This window comes from Thermobia domestica, chromosome 11, assembly GCF_964235325.1.
Source record: "Thermobia domestica chromosome 11, izTheDome1.hap1.1, whole genome shotgun sequence".
In the NCBI taxonomy this organism is placed as follows: Eukaryota; Metazoa; Arthropoda; class Insecta; order Zygentoma; family Lepismatidae; genus Thermobia; species Thermobia domestica.
The window spans coordinates 177,296,869-177,318,766 of record NC_137464.1 but is presented as its reverse complement, the minus strand read 5'-3'; the positions used below and the strand labels follow the sequence as shown (position 1 = coordinate 177,318,766).

Genomic DNA, 21,898 nt, shown 5'->3' with positions numbered 1-21,898 from the left:
GTTGAAGCAGTCAACCGAACGCCTAGTCGTCTGCAACCAGCCAGACTTCTTTTAGGATAGGGTTGTATAATAGGATGTGTACTGATACTCGAAATACTGGAAATACTTGAATTATACTGGAATTTAATTTTGATACTGGAAATACTGGAATTTCGATCCACATACTGGAAAAATCATGAAACTGGTAATTTATAACAATACTTTTTTGTAATTGTTTTAATAGTCTTAGAAACAATTTTGTATCCATTGAAATTGTAAATTTTTCCAACGCAAGAGTTGTATACATTTTGTAATTAGACATTCAAAGCAATGGGTGAAGTGGAGGGCTGTGAGGGGAGTTGGGAGGCCCTTTAAAAATGTTTAAAAAATCATTGTATTAAAAAATCAAGTTTAACTAAATTTATTAAAAATAAAATATTCTTTTGATGGTAAAACAATTACAAACCTGAAATCATCAGGAGTGTGATTATTCCTAAAGAACTTTTTAAAAAATCATTGTATTAGGTACAGTAATTTTGCTGATAGTTATACGGAATATACTGGAATTTTGAAAATGAAACTCATTATACACCCTGTATAAGCAAGGGGCGCTCAATAATTGTTTCCATATAATTAATTTGTTAGGAAAACGAACGATGAACTCAGCAAAAAATATGTGAAAACATTGCGTTATCTTCGGGTTTGCATATCTGTACAAAATTTCAGAGCTGTAGGTAGTATGGAAGTGCGTAAAGTTTAAGATCCAAAATTTGACTAACAAAGGGAAAAGTAAGCTTTAAAAAAAAAAAGTTGTGATAGAAAAAACTTTTGTTCGACTTGAGCCGTAAATTTTTGATATGACTAAAAGACAAATTTCAAATGTAATTGAACGATCGAAGACTTAAGCGACGTGTATGTAAAAGAAAGGAAAATAATAATCGTAAAATACTAACGGAATCATACGAAAGAGAAAATTATTACATACAAACACAATGCCTAGTAAAAAAACATAAACCCATAATAGCCTACCATAGTTTATCCTATACAGACAAAATCTATTTATTCCGTTCTCCTTTATAAAATTAAAAGTGATCACATCACGAAAAAGACAGCTGAAAAATTTGAAATGAATATTTGAATATAGTTAGCTCAAACATGTTGAGTTTTTATTAGGGATGGCAAATTCCGGAATTTTTACTTTACGGAATCCTAAAGCAACATCGGAAATATCCCACAATTCGGAAAAGATCCGGAATTTAGAAAATTCCGGATTTCGTACAAATTCCGGGATTCAGAAAAATTCCAAAATTCTAAAAAATTACAGAATTTAGAAAATTCCGGATTTCGGAAAAAATCCTGAATTTTCTGAATTCTAAAATTTTCCGAAATTTTCTAAAATTCTAAAATTTTCCAACTACTGCTCTTGAGCAGTTTTTTTCAAAATCATATCATTTACATTAAAATTTGTATTCTAAGGGACAAAGGGGATGGCTTCAAAACGTATACCAATAAATACTGCATCTCACAAGCCTCGCATATCATGAAAATACAACTTATGAATAAATTCCTTATTAAAAGCAAGTGGTCATGTAACTTACTCGAGTCTTTTTTTTTTTTTTTTGAAAATTCTGTTTCTAAAGGGAAAAAAGCAAATTTCCATATTTTCGGCGTTGTCTGTCTGATCATCACAAGGAAACGACTGAACTCTTTGAAATAAATTTCAGAACAGTTAGCTGATTTTTTTTTTTTTTTTTTTTTTTTTTTAAATCATGTTACTTTCATTACAATGTTTATCCGAGGGAAGCGGGAGGTTCAAATGTACCTTTCAGCCTTTACATACATCTGTATTTATTTCATGCAAAGAACAAGTATTTCAGGTAATTATTAAGGAAAAAAGTACTTTTTCATTCTTTGTTGAACTACGTCGAAAGGCGATGATCTGACATTCCATGAAATTGTAGCTGGCTACATTGGAAAGCCGCAGTTCACGAAGAAAGCCGGAACAAGCCGAAAACTGTACAAGTTCACAGAAACGCAAGGTCACGTCTCTGGTTAGTGTTTAGTGAGTGAGAGAGAGAGAAAGAAACATTAACATATTGCCCGTCTCCTACTTCCAATCACGATTGCATGGACAAGGAGGACTGGCTGGTTGGGTCTGGCTATCTGTAGTTTGTCTTCACGGTTTGTTTTTCATGGACTGCCGTCACACACACATACGCATTCAAATATATATATATATATATATATATATATATATATATATATATATACACTAGAGGCCAATTATTATTTACTCAAAGGCATGCGCTGCCGCCTGCATGTATTAAAAAATAATCAGCTATCACAACACAAAACGCGGGGGCGGACGTTGCGAGAAGCACGTTTTCATGTGTCACTGCACTGGAAAATTTAATTACAGGGGAAATATATTTTTCAGAAACATATTTATTTTGAATACAACATATGCTGGTACTACATATACAATTAAATATCAAAATACAGTGCACATTCTGTTTAGTTACCGGTAATTTTTTTTTTACCGTGTTTTTTCTTTTTAAGCTGAGAGTTTTCTCAAATGATAATTAAATAGGTGCAGGGACCTTTACACACGTTTCTTTTTATTTCAATTATAGTAATTTTGTTTGCTCTTTCTAAAAGTTGTGCTCAGGGAAGTTTCTTGAACAGCGTAAAGCCATGGCATGGAAGGTGTGAGACGAGTAAAACTAAACCCGATATAATCTGCCCACAGTACACACAAGTTGTAGGTAAGTTCCACAAGTTGTCTTGTATGGATATTCTACCCAACTAGCACACTCACCTTCTATAATTAGTAGATCTACTGAGCTAGTAGTGCCAAAGTAGGAAGACCAGTTCCTTTTCCATCCTGTTGAAAGGGTACATGGAAGAATTAAAAGTTGAAGCCGCTGGTTAGTTGAATTGAAAATTTAACGCCCCTTTCAGAATCGAGGCTATATAAGACGTAGACCTACAGCTTAAGGTGCACTGAGAAAAATTGTACGTGGCGCACGTAAAATCGCATGTTACGTTTGTAAATCCTGTAGTTTTTCTACTTAACGTACAGCAAACGTATAACTGAAAACGCATGTTTTATAATACTTTCTGTATAAGTGTTCCATCTGTACGTACTTTCCGTATGAAACAATATAGGTGGTCAGGATCTCACACACAAATGAACGTATATAACATATAGCTGACACGTATAGTTTCTAAATCCGCCATCTCCTTCATAAACGGTTTCGAGAAAAACAGAAAAAACTGGTAACTCAGAGATTATGTGAGATAAAATTTTCTTTTTAGAAATACTTTACTGCTTTCTCGACATTCATTATAACTACCAAATGACAAAAATCTCTCTCATCCCATTTCTCGGTTATTGCAGAAAGCAGTTTGGAAATGGCGGATTTTGTAAACAACTTTTGGAGATGGAGGACTTTGAAACAAACGTACCTAAGTTTTTTTGGGGTTTATTTGCTTCTAAATCATTACTATTATATTTTCGGATAACTATTTCAGAACAGAACAGTAGATGGAGATAAACTGAATTTAAACAACGATATTAACTTGTTGGGTGACATTATAATGTGCACAAAAAAAAAAAAAAAAAAAAAAAAATTGAAGCTCTAATCATAGTACGTTAGCTACATTTACGGGTCAAGTTCCGAAGTTCCCAGCCCGTTTAGAAATATCGTCTTCTAGCATAACATAAGCTAACTTAACCTCATCTCACTAACCTAATCTAACCTATTGGGACCTAACCTAACCTGACCTAACCTAACCTAACATAGCCTGACATAACAGGATGGGAACTTCGGAATAAATGCCAACCTTACCAACAAGAAAAGGATTGAAAATGATCTTTACACTGTTTTCAGATATAGTTCTCATCAGAATCATGTTCGAAACACTACCATTCAGCCTAATCCTAATCTACACTTTCTTCTGTTGACGCAGTCAGTTTCTTTTCAGCATCAACATAAATGGCTAAGTTTGAATTAGCACGCCAATTCTCCCCGAAGTGTTTCGTTAGGAGTTGAACTACATCTTGCAACTTTTTCTCATTAACGTCTGTCTTCAATTCATAGCATAGCATAGAATAGAATCGAGATGACGGGTTTACAAACACACTGCTGAGTGGAGATGGCGGCTTTTGAAAAACACCCTGAACTTTAAAGCAGTAATTGAGGGTGGAGGTGGCGACATTTCAAACAACTCTTTTTATCATCATGTAGGGCATGGAAAGGAATACCAGTAAATCTACATACCTCTTTTTTTTTTTTTTTTTTTTTTTGAAAATTGGAGATGGCGGATTTAGAAACGGATAACGTACAATCCGTACTGATTTCTGTAATAAGCAAGAGAATTCCGTATATGTGTACAATATACCGCTGTCCGGAGAACAGATTTTTGTCAGTGTGGGAGTCGAACACAAAGCTCCAGTCGGAACCTGGGTCTTCCACATCCACGACGACTACGTTAACCATATACTCAGGAGTGAGTCCAAATTAAAACAGCTGGAGTGAAAAGGTTAAAAATTAAGATTAGCAATGCCGTGTAAACAAGAACTGAGTAATCTCCCAGATTTACCTTCTGCTCTCCAAATAAGTCTTTCTCCGTCCCTAATTTACCATTCTCAAGTTTGATTTAATCATTTCCAGTAAAAAGTTGTTCTCCCAAATATTCTCGTGAGCTCAACGGTGCCTTTTCACCACTCAAATTGTAACTGTTCTTGTTTACTTGTAGTGCTTATTGATTCATTTCTGCTTATGTACTCGACTCCACTTCTTATATACAGTCTTTGTCAAAAGTCTGAGCACACTATTGATCGTTCAGAATTTTCCGAAATTCTTAAAAATTAGTAGTGTACTCACGTCAGACTTTTGGCAATGACTGTATATACGAGGATGGCAAAACATGATATTTACATTTGCACAGGCAAGCAAATGAAAACCTTATTAATGACATTTCAGATACTTTCAGTTCACTGGTAAAAACGAAATATATAGGCTACATGTTAAATAAGGATACATTTTTAGCAATATATAGATCTCAGTATGACCAATTGCCAGAGCAAAAAATCAGAAAATGATGAAAAAGTAACATATTCATGCACACAGTTAGTTCCAATGTTGTAATTTGCTTGCCAGTACAAATATGTATGCCATGTGTTGCCACCCTCATCTAGATATATAAATAAAGATTAAAGAGTAAGCTTGTTTATTTTTCTAAAATGAACCTTTATTTTTTTAATTAACACATTTCTTTTTTCTTTTATCTCATTCATAACATTTAATTAATAAGTATTTTTTTTAATCCGTAGCAATAACTAATCACCCATTTTACATGAGTTATATATATATATATATATATATATATATATATATATATATATATATATATATATATATTCTAATTTCGCTCCTTAAGCTACTTTTATACTTTTAGATTCTTTTATAGTTATGCGTAAAAATCCAAAAAATAATATTTGGTTCTCAGTTCGTTTCACTGAAAAGTAATAGCACTCCCCTTCATCACGTAAATCAGTCTCCTTTTATTTATTTTAAATTAAGTCAATATAACTTAAAGCAAAAATTTCAACTTCTAAAGGAATTTCCTCAAAACTTTTTACAAGCCTATGTTTTAATTTCGTTCACATTATATTGTGTACTTGTTACATTTTTAGCATACCACAGTCAAAGCTTTTAAGAAGAAGAAGAAGAAGCATTATTCAGGTTGTTATGTATTGTAAAAAAAAAGAGAGAGAATCGTGAAGAGAAAAGGAAGAAGGAAAATGAACTTTAAAGAAAAGAAAGAAAAAGAGAAGAAAAGCCAAAAGTGATAACAAAAACGTATTGGAATGTGGTGCGGATTTGGATGCAAAATTCAGTGAAGAAACTTGCGTGCGCAGCTTATGAAAATACCAAAGCCAAAGACGAAAAAAGCCTTAAGACTCTGTCAGGGGAAAATAATAAGAAAGAAAAAAAAATACGTGGTAGTAGCATTGCAATAGGTTATATACTCCTTCATGTAACGGTTTATGCTCGACGCTTCGTTACTTAATGAGTGTTATAAAACATTGCTTTTTTCTTTCACTATGTTAAAAACCATGCTTTGAATTGGAGAAATAAGAAAAATAGTCTTGACAGCCCACCGTCTTGTTAGCAGGATAATTTAGTATTTCAAAGCAGTGGAAAATGGACTACATTTCTAACATATCTAGACACGTGACACGTGCCTTTCAAAGCGTGCAATATAACTTAATGTGTTCTCAAGCTGTAACAATATTTCCGGTGATGAAGGAAGAATTGAACATAAAAATATGTGCCCATAGACAAATAACAAAATTTTTTTATTACTCTATGATGCGGAATGTGAGAAGTACGGTTGTAGGACATAACAGTTGCGTTCATGATATAAACGTGCCAGCTATATAGCATTTAAACAGTGGCCATGTTATTTTTGTTTTTAAATCTTTCTTTGTCCTTTCACACGATTTTACTATTGTGTATATATAGTATACTCGTGATGGGAGCTTTCTTTTGTTTAGCAAACATGGGATGAAGAGAACATAGATGTACACAAATTATTTATTTATCTACGCTTGATACATAAATTATGTATTAGTAACAAAACACGACCAGTATTTTTCTAAAGGAAAACAATTTTAGTCACTCCTATTATGTGATAGTAGCGTACAACCACGGTGGTCAGTTTCTACTTGTAGTGTTCTATATTGACGAGAACCAGTGCATTACTTGTTTATTTCACGTGACAAACATTAAACTTTGCTATTATATAAATACTCACAAGGAACGGACATGAACGTGTCATCCGGACATCCGAATCAAACCTAGTCCTTTCGATAAACATAACAAAGATATGTTCATGCACAAAAAATTAGGTGCCATGGACAACGAAGTAACTCCCTGGAGCCCATTAACCCTGTTAATATAGAAAAAATCGTAGACTCGCAGTGAAATAGCTATTGCATCAACGCTGTTCATTGGAAAGTCATGTTTTATAGTTCATTCTCTTCAGCATGAAACAAGCTTTCCAGAGGTGCGGATAGGAAATGACTGTACCAAATTTTATATTGATAGACGGAATAGATATGAGGGGAAAGCTTGTATACCAATATACGCTTTCCGCTCATACCGTCATGCTGAAGAGAATGAACTACAAGCCATGACTGTCCAATGAACACTGTTGATGCAATAGCTATTTCACTGCGAGTCTACAATTTTCTTTATACTAACAGGGTTAAAGGACTCCAGGGACTTACTCCGTTGTTCAAGGCACTTAATTTTTTGTTCATGAACATATTTTTGTTATGTTTATCAAATGGACTAGGATTGATTCGGATGTTCGGATAACAAGTTCGTGTTCGTTCCGTGTCAGGAATATAGAATATAGTACTTTTATGTGAGTTCAGCATCTAAATAGAATCAGTAAATATCAAAAGTAGTACATTTTAGCGTCCGAGGCCAAGTCCAGGTACACACCGATCCAACTGTTGCCCGTCCGATTACAAATCGGCCGAGTGCCTCTTCATACCTGGGCTATGCACAGATGAAATGAAAAATGTTTGGGAGCAGTGTTGGTAGTTCTAGCAAACATTTTAATCCATGTAAATTACTGCATAATGCTGTAAAAAAATGACTCAATTAGCGTCAGTTGTCAGTTTTTTCTGGTTGTTCAGAATGGACAGATGTAAGATTTATATATATATGCATGAATCTCCTTGTTATTCCTCACATCTGTACATGTCCCTTTACAGACATAAGTGAAAGAAGTCTTGATAAAAATCAGCAAGAGATACCGTAAAGGGAAGATTTTTTTCGAATACTTCTTCAATATCTTGTACCGTTTGTAAGATTTGAGCCTACTTCCGGTTGCAGTTTTTAATTCATGTATGATCTATGTTTTCTTTCTTCTTGCATGTAGTATGTAATAAGCAAATACATAAACTAAGTAACTCTATGGCCTATGGAACCCGGAGGTTCAATGCCGCGTTCACAAAAGCTCTCCACTGACTTCTATCCTTAGCCAATTGGATCCAGTTCCTACTTTGTATTTCTGTTTCTGCGAGATCCATCCTAATATTGTCCTCCCATCTGCACCTAGGTCTTCCTAATGGTCGTTTTCCGGCTGGTCTTCCAGTTAAGATTTTGAATGCGTTCGTTCTTTCTTCCATCCTGGCTACATGACCTGCCTACCTGAGCCTTCTCGATTTGATAACCCTAACAATGTTGGATAAACCGTATAAATTATGTAGTTCCTCGTTATGAAGATTCCGCTATTCCCTATTCCCGTTTCTCTTGGATCCGAATATTCGTCTCAGGATCTTGTTCTCAAATACTTTCAATCTATGTTCTTCGTTCCGAGTAAGAGACCATATTTCGCAACCATACAGAACAACAGGTATGATTATAGTTTTATACATTTTAAAATAAGCTAACACATTACACATACAACCAATCATAATGTCAGTGATATATGGTGTTCATTGGGCAAAACAATTCCAAACAATAGATTCAACTTAGATGGAGAAATGGTTATCCTTCGTTTTCATTATAATTTGGCCATGAAACAAACACCTGAGAGATATGCAGCCCCTATATACAATTATATGGTGTTGGAATGTATAACAGGTAGGATATGATGCTTTAGTTTTTTTTTTTAATTCAACACTTTCAGTGTACGAGTAAAACTGTAATAAATAAATAATGGCCATGTTTTTTTTTTAAATATTGAGTTAGAATTAGACAATCTACGCAAAATTTGCAATCGATCACTGAAAACGTCATCTTTCTAGAGCCTGTAGTTTCCGAGATCTCACTGTCGAAAGGATTTGACACAAACATATAAATGTCCACAGACGTATAGTTTAAAAAAACTCCAGAGATGGCAGCACAATTCATTTGCATTTATTTCGGAGAAGGCTTATTAAAATACAAAGGCTTTGAACAATAATTTAAAAGGATACACTTTAAAAGATCTCTTTAAGTAATTTATTTAAAGTACACATTTTTAAAAATATTTGTCTTGGTGAAATCACAAATAACCGTAAATCAAAGATTTGAAAGCCAAAGTTATAGGTTGGAGCTCAGTCGCTCTTAATTGATATTGTAGCATTTTAATAGATAGATAAATCTTATATATATACACCGGGTGTTCAAAAAATGGCGCCCACGGACAACAGCGCTATTCTTTAGGTCAAAATAAAGCGAAAATGTTATATAATGGTATACCCTCCGGAGCCTCCTTCAGACGCTATGGGAATCAAAAGTTTCACTATGTGGCAACGTCATAGATAACTTGGAACTATTAGCATCGCTCTACGAACCCATCAAGCAGTAACATTAATTGTAATGCAATAGATTGTGCTAGTTTCAACGTATCGATTTTAACTGCTATCTACAAAGAATCGATGCAATGACAGAGCTACTCTATGGTTCTTTATCTGCGACCTTGCCACATAGTGTAATTAGTGTCTCTAGATGAGGAGCCGAGAAATAAACGTTTATATATATTTTTCGCTTTATTTTGACTTGTAGAATAGTATTGTGGTCCGTGGGCGCCATTTTTAGAACACCCGATTTATGTATATTGCTCGCCTTGTTCAGACATTAAAAATAAAGTAACAGGCAAATATGAATTCATACTTTAATAAAGAGAAAATCTAGGAGGATGCTTTTCTGTGATGTTTCCACAATTCAGGGATGAACGAAATTTTTTAAGGATGGTGTAAAGCCACAAAAAGTTTGTTTCTGTGATGGGGTTGCTATCGCCCTTTCTTTTCAATGCAAATTAATATGCACAAGAAGTGACTAATAACTTCTACGAATACTGAATTATGTCCTTCGCTGTTAGTGTGTTTGAAGATAATGACTATACGCAACAATTGGCCCATGCAGATTTTCGAATTGTTGAGTTCAACTGATTGTTGCAGAGGAATTCAATGCCTCTGCTATTATCATTTGTTCTAGGACTGAAATTCTGGTATTTAGTAAAGCATGATTAAATCTAGAGGTTCCAAAGTGACAGTTTTTCGACATATTGTTCTTTTCATTGTTGCAAGCTTTTAATTGTTGCAGATAGATGCAATGCCGCTCCCGTTATTATTTGTTGTAGGAATCTGAAATTCTGGCATTTAGTATAGCGTGATGTAATGCATGAATCACAAGATGACATTTTTTTTTTTTTGAAATTTTGTTCTTTCCATTGTTGTAACCTTTTAATTGTTGTGAAGAAATTTGATGCCTTTCCCGTTATCGTTTGAACAAGGACAATGAAATTCCTTCCGCATGTCAATCAGTCGTTTGATGAGATGTTGTAACGTATACGGATACATCTTCAGAGACAAAATACAGAATACATGGACTGGTTCAACGACATACTTACCAAAAATGCTTCGATTCCTCTTCCCCCCACACGCATGGGAGTTTACTCTCAAGTAGAGGCACATCCACAGGGGAGGATCCACCGGGGCCCGGCCCCATCCAAAAAACTTTGTAATTCGACATACATTTGTTCATTTTCTCAATAAAACTAAACTTGTTTAACAAGGAAATAATTGATGTAGCATGAAAGTTTGGCCGTACACTTCATTTGTACTCTTTCTCTTATTTAAAAAAAAAAAAAAAAAAAAAACTGTCTAGTGCAATCATTTTTTCTGAAAATACTCATGGAAGTACTTTACAATTACTTATAGTCTTTTCTGATGCAGAATAATACCCCTTCAATACTATATTGATGTAATGGAGCCTCGCCCAAAACTTGGACTCCCCTCAACAAAAAATTCTGGGCGCGTGCCTGTCCTCGAGCATTCCATTTTGTTCAGTTTGATGTGGTCTATATAGTTTCTTGACTATGTTTAGACTTTTTTTAAAAAAAAGAAAACGGATGATTAATGAAAGTGAACGGTTTTGAAATAATTGGTGGAATAAGAACGTGGGAGGAAACGGGAGAACTCCGGAAAAAGCTGCGGACACAATGTTGTCCACAACAAACTCGTCTGAGCAAGAATCAAACCAGGGATCCCTCACACCAAAAATGAGCAATCTACCTCTGAATTTCGCGGCATTTTTATAGAGACAATGTTATTGTAATATAGTAGTCCTAATCCTTCATTCTTGTTACAAAGTTCATTTTTTTTATTACAATAAATAAATAAATTCATTGACATGAATGTTTAAAACTTAATTCCAAAATGATTAGCTTTAGAGAAGTTGGTTCGTTTCCTGCTCCTTAAATGTTTTAGGACGGAACAATCTGTTGTGATTTAATAAGGTGTGAATTAGCAACTATCAAATGCTGTTGAGGCCTTTTATTAACGTTGTCAGGCAAAATGTCGCGCTGGCATTCCAAAAACAAAAGCTTCGAAATGGACCGTGACGTATAATTACTGTGCTTCTTCTCAGAAGGTCACGAAAATGTCAACATGCGCGCTTACTTGGTATTTTTGGCATTTTTTTTCTTTCTTTGTTTCTTCAAAATTAGTCTCGGTTACATTTTAAAAGATTCAAACAATAAGATGGTACGTATCACGGTGATAACTCGATCAATGTCTTGTTATGCATGATAGGTACGGATGCTTTTGTCCTTTGTGAAATGCCATCATTAAAGCTAGCAAACATGCAAAGAAAACAGATACACAATAAGGGTTTTATGAACATCTTCAATATACTGTATATATGTATAGTGGTAAACTTGATGCACTGTAAGAACGCTTTCATATATGTTCATAATGTTGCATGAATTAGTGCAATAACGTTATTCAAAAATTAGGCTAATAGTTGTTAGTTACTTGAATAATTAATCAATTATAAGTTATTGGAATAATAATCGAACAAATACTTCCCTATTAGATGAACGAATAATTAATCAAACATTCATTAGTTAAACGAATGATTAATCAGATAATTGAACAATTAGTCATTTGAATCTTTAATCTAACAATTATTAGTTATTCGAATCATAGAACCTAAATGGCATCATTAATCGGACAATTATTAGTTATTCAAATCATTAATCGAAGAAATGTTAGTTATTCGAGTCATTAATCGAACAATTAGTTATTTGAATCATCAATCGAACAATTATTAGTAAATGAATAATCAGTTACTCAAAGAATTATTGAAACAACTTTGTATTAGATGAATAGGCTAATATTTCATTTATTTATTTATTCGAGTAAATTGTTCAAACACATTTATTTACGTATATTTATTTATTTAGCAAATGTCAAGGTACACTCTACGATCCATTTTTCAGTAAACTACTAACAATTAGTAACAAACAACAAAGGAAAGGAAGTTGAAACAAGTTTAGCCAGAACCCATAGCTAAAAGTACGGGATTGATTTAGTGAAGCTATGGAAGAACAAAACCTGAGGCTGGCCGATGTAGATTTGAACCCGGTATCTGGTGATTGCGAAGCAACGGACGCTAATCACCAATCAACATCGTGGTTCGAATAAATAATTAAGTTGTTTGAATATTCGAATTCTAACTGCACTAGTATGTTCTACGTAACTACTATAGAAATAGTGGACTTTCATTCATTATGCATCGTTAACTGTTAAAATAGTTCTCATTATTTTAAAGACCGAGACACATCTCAAAGTATCGTGGCTATCAGTTATTCATTAAAATTAGTATGTTTTGTTTTGTTGTTTTTGCATAAGCCATTCAAAAATATGACTTAACTAGCAGAATACCAGTTCTTCGCAAGGAAAATTACATTTCATTTTGGACATAAAGAGCTGAATTTGCATTTAAACGGCATCGGAAGTGTAACTGTTCATCTCAGTGAACGCGAAAACTATGGATTCGACACTAGTATCGGTCATTTTTGATCATTTTTAAATATTTCCCCCCTTCCCCTACCCTAAGTTGCACCGTCAAAATGAAATAATAATAATAATAATAAAAAACGTCCCAGGCCTGAACGTCATCTATGTGGCAAATTTAATCGAGATCAGTCTCGTGGCTCAAGAGTTATTAATTTTTGTTTATTTTTATATCTCTCCCTCCCCTACGTAGTACCGTTAAAATGAAATGATGACAACCATCCTAGGAGATCGGTCGAGTGGTTCAAGAGGTACGAAGTCACAAACATAGTCATTTTCATTTTTGATTAACTACATCGAATTTTTCGTCTCCATATATAAAAATAATTTGACATAGCTTGCAATATTACAGATTAACAGTGTTACCAATCTAACATAAACTTGTATTTTTTTTTCAAATGGCAACCCGTATGGTTATTAATATTCAAATCTGCATGCTAAACGAAAACATACAATGCTACATTTGTAATTCAATATTACAGTTAAAGGACGCTACAATATAATAAATATCCAACATTTGAAGATCTCTATACAACAATAATAATACAAATGAGACGAACGAAGCAAAGCATATGTAAAAAAAAAAGTACTTAGTATAGAATACTATGATCATGTTATGACATATTTTGAACAATTAGGAATGAAGTTACAAGGAATTGAAAATTTGACTTTTTTCAAAAACAGTCTATCTCGAAACTATGCATAGATAAATATCACACCAATCACATGGATGGTTTTTAAGAGACATAATAAAATCATAATGTCGTTTACAGCAATTTCATATCTCAAACCATTCTGGAGATATGAAAAACATGGATAGAGATTGGTGTATGTACTACGTAAAGTGACATATTTGTTGGAGCAACTTGATATATTTTGAACCGTTTCAGGGATACGAAAACCATTGGTAGAGACTGCTGTATTGCTTAAAGTGACATAAAATTATTTGCGTGAATTCCTTTTTTCTTTGCTTCTATAACATTACAGCAATAGCTTTTGCTAGTACGTAGTACAACAAGTCCTTGCAATTACATAATTTTAAATAGTATTGCAAACTATCAATGTTTATCTTATCTCTGGAACAATTTAATATTTAAAATTGTTTTAACCTTTACTTTACCGCCGGCCAGCAGGGTGTACGCTTCTCCGTACCGCGGGAAATTTAAATGATTTTTAACAGTTTGTAGTGTATGAAAGAAAAGCTTCTAAAATAACTACTATTGCGTATAGAGACATAAAGTAAAAAGCATTTTGTTGCCAAAGGTCTCTGCTATAATTTTGGGGGTCATTTGAGATACTTGGTACAAACCGAGCAGCGCCACGGGGCGCCAAAGATCAAAAAATCTAGAAAAAATGCTAAATTTGGGGTGAAAACACCCCCAACTCCCTTCGTTTCAATTTTGTTTGTAAAGAATTGTATTGAAAATGTACGTACATCCTTCCGAATGCGAAATCTTTTTGGTTGAGGTCTTAGAATGAAATAGTAATGTTTCTATAAATTATTTTCTGACACCTTGCAAATGCGAAAAAAATGTGTAAAATTTATGTCATTGCAGTGTACCAGAAAACATTTTTTTCTGACGTTACGAAATGCGACTAAGTTATGAAATTACTTTTGTATTCATAAGGAAGGTCCCTGGTATAATGTTTGAGTCCTTTGACATACTTGGTAGAGACTCAGGGGGCGCCACGGGGCGCCAAAGATAAAAAAATCTAGAAAAAATGCTAAATTTGGGGGTGAAAACACCCCCAACCCCCTTCTTTTCAATTTTGTTTGTAACGAATTGCATTGAAAATGTACGTACATCCTTCCGAATGCGAAATCTTTTTGGTTGAGGTCTTAGAATGAAATAGTAATGTTTCTATAAATTATTTTCTGACACCTTGCAAATGCGAAAAAAATGTGTAAAATTTATGTCATTGCAGTGTACCAGAAAACATTTTTTTCTGACGTTACGAAATGCGACTAAGTTATGAAATCACTTTTGTATTCTTAAGGAAGGTCCCTGGTATAATGTTTGAGTCCTTTGACATACTTGGTAGAAACTCAGGGGGCGCCACGGGGCGCCAAAGATAAAAAAATCTAAAAAAAATGCTAAATTTGGGGGTGAAAACACCCCCAACCCCCTTCTTTTCAATTTTGTTTGTAAAGAATTGCATTGAAAATGTACGTACATCCTTCCGAATGCGAAATCTTTTTGGTTGAGGTCTTAGAATGAAATAGTAATGTTTCTATAAATTATTTTCTGACACCTTGCAAATGCGAAAAAAATGTGTAAAATTTATGTCATTGCAGTGTACCAGAAAACATTTTTTTCTGACGTTACGAAATGCGACTAAGTTATGAAATCACTTTTGTATTCTTAAGGAAGGTCCCTGGTATAATGTTTGAGTCCTTTGACATACTTGGTAGAAACTCAGGGGGCGCCACGGGGCGCCAAAGATAAAAAAATCTTTAAAAAATGCTAAATTTGGGGGTGAAAACACCCCCAACCCCCTTCTTTTCAATTTTGTTTGTAAAGAATTGCATTGAAAATGTACGTACATCCTTCCGAATGCGAAATCTTTTTGGTTGAGGTCTTAGAATGAAATAGTAATGTTTCTATAAATTATTTTCTGACACCTTGCAAATGCGAAAAAAATGTGTAAAATTTATGTCATTGCAGTGTACCAGAAAACATTTTTTTCTGACGTTACGAAATGCGACTAAGTTATGAAATCACTTTTGTATTCTTAAGGAAGGTCCCTGGTATAATGTTTGAGTCCTTTGACATACTTGGTAGAAACTCAGGGGGCGCCACGGGGCGCCAAAGATAAAAAAATCTAAAAAAAATGCTAAATTTGGGGGTGAAAACACCCCCAACCCCCTTCTTTTCAATATTGTTTGTAAAGAATTGTATTGAAAATGTACGTACATCCTTCCGAATGCGAAATCTTTTTGGTTTAGGTCTTAAAATCAAATAGTATTTTCACTATAAATATTTCTTCTGAAACATTGCACATATCTCCAGTAACAATCCAATGCCTTTTTTTTATTATAGACATTGACAAAGAAGTAAAATTATGCAATATAAATGAAAGTTAGTACTTGTACTTACCAACAGCCTGGTCACAGCTTGTGTACAATGCACTCAGGTCCCTTAGGGTCACGTGGGTCACTGTCGCGTGTGGTACACCCCGAAGCATGGATCAACGCACAGGTGAACCTTACACTCCGAGCACACATAATTTGATCTCTTCCTTTTTTTACTATTGGAGCACACCACACAGTCCTTGCATTCGTGAACTTTCTTGGGCCAATGTTTAGAATTGGCAGCTTCCAACCTTTGTATTTTTAGAGGTGGAGGTCGACTTATTATGTGCGACGGTCCTGGAACTGGTGGTGTCCCCAGAGCCACCAGTTCGTAAATCAGTTGTAGTCTATAGTCTCGTAAGGCAGGGGAAGGTCGAAAGAAACGTAACAGAATGAAAGAGTTTAAAATAGTTTGGTCAAGAAGGTAGAAGAAAACCTTCTTTGTCCATTTCATTGTCCGTCTTCGCACGTTATACGTGTTCGTCATCTTGTCAGCATTGTCAACGTAACCCATGTGTTTATTGTATTCCAGAACAATGTGCGGCTTGATCGCGTTTTTATGTTCGTCAAGGAAGTTACCGTCGACAGGAAAGTTGTGAAAGTTTGTCAGAAGAAAAACGTCTCGTTTATCTCTCCAACAAACCGCACATAAGTCATCCCTGGTCCGTACATGTATGTCCCCTCGTGTTGTTTTGAAAAAGCGGTCTTTGAAGTCGTCAGGCATCGAACGTCTGTTCTTGTTGACGGTCCCGCAACATTGCGTACGCTTTGTTGCAAGATCGTCAAAAAGATCAGGAGAGGAAAAGAAGTTGTCCATAAAAATTTTATGGCCAACTCCTTGAACTTTCTGTGTCAGTTCAATGACCAATGCGTGTGTTGAAGTCATTTCTGTTGTCTGTCTGGTCTTATCTTTGCCAAGGTAAACGATCTGATCGACAACATACCCCTTAGAATCACAAAGCATGTAGAGTTTCACCCCAAATCGTTTGCGTTTCTTCGGGATATATTGCTTGAAAATCACTTTACCTTTGTACAGAATCATGGCTTCGTCAAGCGATAAGTTTTCTGTCGGTTGGTACAGTTTATCATATTTGTCACGTAGATATTCGAAAACGTCCCTCAGTTTCCAGAAGCGGTCATAGGACTGGTCGTTCACGTTAGGTGGTCTGCTATTGTCAGAGAAGTGAAGAAAGCGTAAAATGTGAAAGAAACGATTTCTGGAAAGATTTTCGCCGTACCAAGGAGAGAACATGATGCCGGACCGATTCCAATAGTCTGAGTACCTGTCTCGTCTGTTGTGTCCCATACTAAGGTGGATAGCAAAAAAACGATACAGTTCCTCCAGCGTAATGGGTGGCTCTATTTTGGATGGCTTGTGTCTTGCAACATGTTGTTGATAATACCTATTCGATTCTGTCAACAACATGTTGAAGAAATCACCATCACAAAATAGACAAAAAGCGTCAATGGGGTTTGAGGATGCAGTCAGTCTGTCGGTCTTTGGTCCAGCTTGCAAAGTGAAAGGGAAAGGTGTAGGGGAAGGTTTAGATCTGTCCCGTCGAATCCACTGCCTGTAGTCTGGACGTGTTTCGTCGTCGCTGTCGGAATCGTCTTCACTCAATGTCTCGGGTTCGATGTCTGGTTCGTCATTGTCACTAACGTCCAAATCATCTACATCTTCTGTGTCGGTCTCCTCCCAGAGGGCTTCTTGAATTTCTTCTTTGGAAAGGCTTGTTGCTGCCATCTCGAAATGTAAGCGAACCTACTACTCTTGATTCTACTCTCTTCTGCGTAAAAGAATTCCATCCACACACACACACCGGAAAATGAACCACATGGATTTGTACACGAGGAACAAACAGCGCAGTTTGAGCTCGTGGGTGTGAGGGGTGGGGGGTTAGAGGGCAAATTGTGTATATAGCCCACTTGTTAAAACGAATTGGAGATAACATAGCTTCCTGCTCGTGGCTCATAAATTATTTCCGTCGAGATATGTTTAGTCTACACAGGGAGGAAAACACGATTTCTCAATTTCACTCTTCCCCCCCGCACTCCTAGCTGTGGTAAAAAAAAAAGAAGAGTTTTCTTCGCCTTCTTCCAATGCGGACTGTACTATACGTTGAATCACCATGACATTCCCTGCGAAACATTTATAAAATCCTGTGAAACGTAGAGTTTTTAAAATTTAAAAGCCATTCTTTTTAAAAATCACAAACCTAAATTTTTATTGCTGTTAAAAGCTAGAAAAAAGTAGGAACAGCACACTTATTTTTTAAAATGATGTGCCTTATTGTATGAAGAGATAGTCCATACTGAAAGAAACCAAAAAGGTTGGTTCTCAACCGGTGTGTCGCTGGTAAAAGTAGACCTTTCGCCTCTGTCAGTACAGTGGCAGCGGGACGAACGGATGTACACTTTTGACAGTGTACTGTCAATGGTAAACTAAAGGTTAAACGACATTATAATCTTTACTCTATTGTAAACCGTCTATATGATTGGGTGTGATATTTAACCCTAAGCGGGTTGTCGAAATAAAACTTTAAAAAAAAAGTCAAATTGTCAATCCATTGTAACTTCGTTCCTCTATATTAGTATTATGATCATAGCATTTCATACTAAAGTACTTTGAATGTGCCTTACTTCAGCCGTGTCGCTTGCGTTATTACAGTGTGGAGGCCTCCAAAATTTGGATGTTTGTGATAGCATGGTTTTATTCATTTGTAACGCTGAATAGTAAATGTAGTATTCTAAATTTTCGTTTAACATGTAAGTATGAAACATGTGATAATGTGTAACGCGAAATAGAAAAATGCAACTTTAGATCAAGTTTCAAATATATATATAATATTTCATATAGTCGGCCATTTATACTTTTTCTCAACTTTCTTGCATCTTCAGTACGATATAGTACAAAAATACTGAAAATCTGTTTTTTCCCTTCTCGTCCACCAGAGTGTATTCCTCGCAAAAGAATGACATATTCATAATCGGTATATAAAAAGGCCGCCTGGATGCCAAATTTCGTGCTTTTACGTTCAACAGTTGAAAAAGAAATATAACATACATCATCCACTCCCTTTCAGGGTAGAACCTCGAGAAAAGTAAGTTAGTAAAATCCTATCCCAAATGATGATCTATGATCATACCAAAAATTATTTTGATTCACAAAATAGCTTTCAAAATTTGGAAAAACTCCATTATTCTCTCATAAATTATTATATTAGGTACAAAATCAAGTTTTTCTGTTCGAACTTTACAAATTCTTTCTGGATGGGCAATTATTTATCGTTTTAAAGATACTTGTATAGTTTGCGCACAAACAAAACCAAATTTTCTTCAATGTTCAAAATATAACGGGGATAATGTTATTCACGGGAGAAGTCTATCAGGAATCTTCCTTCTGTCTTCTGGTGACAGTGGAAGCGGCTAACTCTTAGTTCCAAGGCATTATTTTTCTTCTTGTCCTTTTAATGTCTACTGTTGATAAAACACTTGGTTCAATTTGTATAATGACATCCAAATTTTGGCTGACCCATCGCTCCATGTAATGCATTTTGTAGGTTGTCATTTGTTACAATTTTAAAAGTAAATATTTGTTTGTATTTCAGGAGTAGGGGATTCAGCCGCAATGAAACGCCGAAATGTCCAGGCATTCCCGCTTTCCCTATCAGGCGCCGCAAACGACGCAGCGAATCCAGCAAGTTGGTCATCCGAGATTACGGTGAGTACATTAAAGTCTATAACTGATAGCGCGAACTGTCCCAAAAGTGCCCACTTTGGACTTACCTTACTCAAACTCACGTTCACGACATCGACATCACGCTCACTCGACTTCACACTCACCACATCTCTTCGACATCATGCTCACAACATTCTTTCGACCTCACGCTCACAATAGCTTTCCGACATCACACTTACTCTACCTCACACTGACAATATCATTTCAACATCACACTCACTCGACTTCACACTCACATCATTCTGACATCACACTCACTCTACTTCACACTGACATCATTTCAACATCACTCACTCGACCTCACTATCACAACCACCCTCCGACATCATGCTTACTCGACCTCATACTCACAACATCATTTCGACATCATATTTACCCGACCTCACGCTCACAACACATCATCATTAAGCGTGAGTTCGCTTGTTATAGCACACCATCACATATTTTAAATTCTGACTGTGGTTGGCAACCTTATAACGATACTGTTACTTCTCTTCCGATTTACTGTATATGATTATTAATATGACGATACTTCTGGTTGTATGTAAAACTTCTTATAACGTAGGTTTACTAAAAATTAGCAAACACATATTGGTTGGCCCGGCATCAACAGAGTCGCCACCCTCGCGCGTAACTGTTCGGGAACTTTCTTCAGAAGATTGTCAGATTCAGATTTTTATGAAATCACAAAATACAAGGAAATTGTACTTCATGACATAAGATGATAAATACACACAGAAAACAACGTAGATTTTAGTCCAAAATTTATATAGCCTTAATTTCAAGAAAACATAATAAAATAAGTAAAAGATGAAATTTGAATGAAGTTTTTATTATCAATCGCACAAACGTATTCTATATGAAAACAGTTACAATCAATTAGAACATTTCAGCATAAGTAAGTTAGATTGCATTTCCATTGTTCTGCATCAGCGTTTTGGATGATTAGAATAACTGATTACTCCATACTTTGATTTATCAAATCATTACAATCTCATCCTATTGAAAATAACCATATACTCTAATGTTTCCTTAACACCTCAATACATATGCATTCCATACTTCAGCAATACCGTATTATTATTATTATTATTATTATTATTATTATTATTATTATTATTATTATTATTATTATTTATTATACATGTGCAGAACTATTATTCATCTCCACCCGCATCCTAAGCAATATTTTTTTCTTTTATCTCGTAAATATTCATCATATTATTTATATTTTTACTGCTATATATCACTCATTTATCTTATAGTACAATCATTTATTATTTATATTTTATCTTATTATAATATTAAAAATAACATTTTTAACATGCGGCAGATTGATTAGTTCCATCAAAATTAATAATAATAATTTTCGATTAAAACCACGTATACCACCCTCAGTATGAAGGCTTCGTTTAAATTTGTATTATTTTCAACGGAGCATAAATCCTAATTATCCTTCAGAAATGGAAATGTTCGTAATATATAAATACAGCATGTACCACCTAATAGAATTCAAACAATGTAGCATATAGATATAAGAATTTTGAAGATCATTTGAATTTTGTGTTTGATCAATGCATATTATATCATGGCAAAGCATTATAGAGAAAGGGAGGGAGAAGAGAAGAGGTTTCAGCTACTCTTCCCGTTGAAACTGTGAAGACTGTGGCGCAGCCACTCAAGGAAGATGTTGGGAGTGTTAGTAATGGCAATATGAAAACATTTAAAGAAGAAAGAATTGTATTCACTGTGCATTGTTATGTTCCTTTATATGGCTTTTGCAGGACTATACTAACTATTTGTTTATATTGCCTAAATTTTATGTGTGTGTTTGTATTGATGGCATTTTGAGTGAAAATCATATTTGGTATTAAAGTACGTGTCCAGTGGTACATTTTGTTAATGATTTATTAGCCGTATTGATATATAATTTATATATGAGAATATTAATGTGTAGTTCGGCCTATTTAGTAAGCCTAACATATATGGAAAGTTTCTGTTAACTATCTACTGCAGAACGATACAATTATACACCACATAATGCACCACGTAATACAACTAAACGACCACTCACGCTCACTCGACCTCACCCTCACGCAGTGGTCGTTTAGTTGTATTACGTGGTGCATTATGTGGTGTATAATTGTATCGTTCTGCAGTAGATAGTTAACAGAAACTTTCCATATATGTTAGGCTTACTAAATAGGCCGAACTACACATTAATATTCTCATATAT

At 34.8% G+C, this 21,898-nt stretch overlaps 1 protein-coding gene across 1 annotated transcript in view; it reads left to right on the top strand.

Annotated features, from left to right (window-relative positions):
* Positions 1 to 21,898, top strand: part of LOC145664574 (uncharacterized) — a 158,862-nt gene that overhangs the window by 51,166 nt on the left and 85,798 nt on the right. The window contains exon 2 of the mRNA XM_081731353.1: positions 19,532 to 19,644. Within this exon, the coding sequence (XP_081587479.1) occupies positions 19,565 to 19,644 (80 nt within the window). The 5' untranslated portion in view covers positions 19,532 to 19,564. The remainder of the gene's footprint in view (positions 1 to 19,531; positions 19,645 to 21,898) is intronic.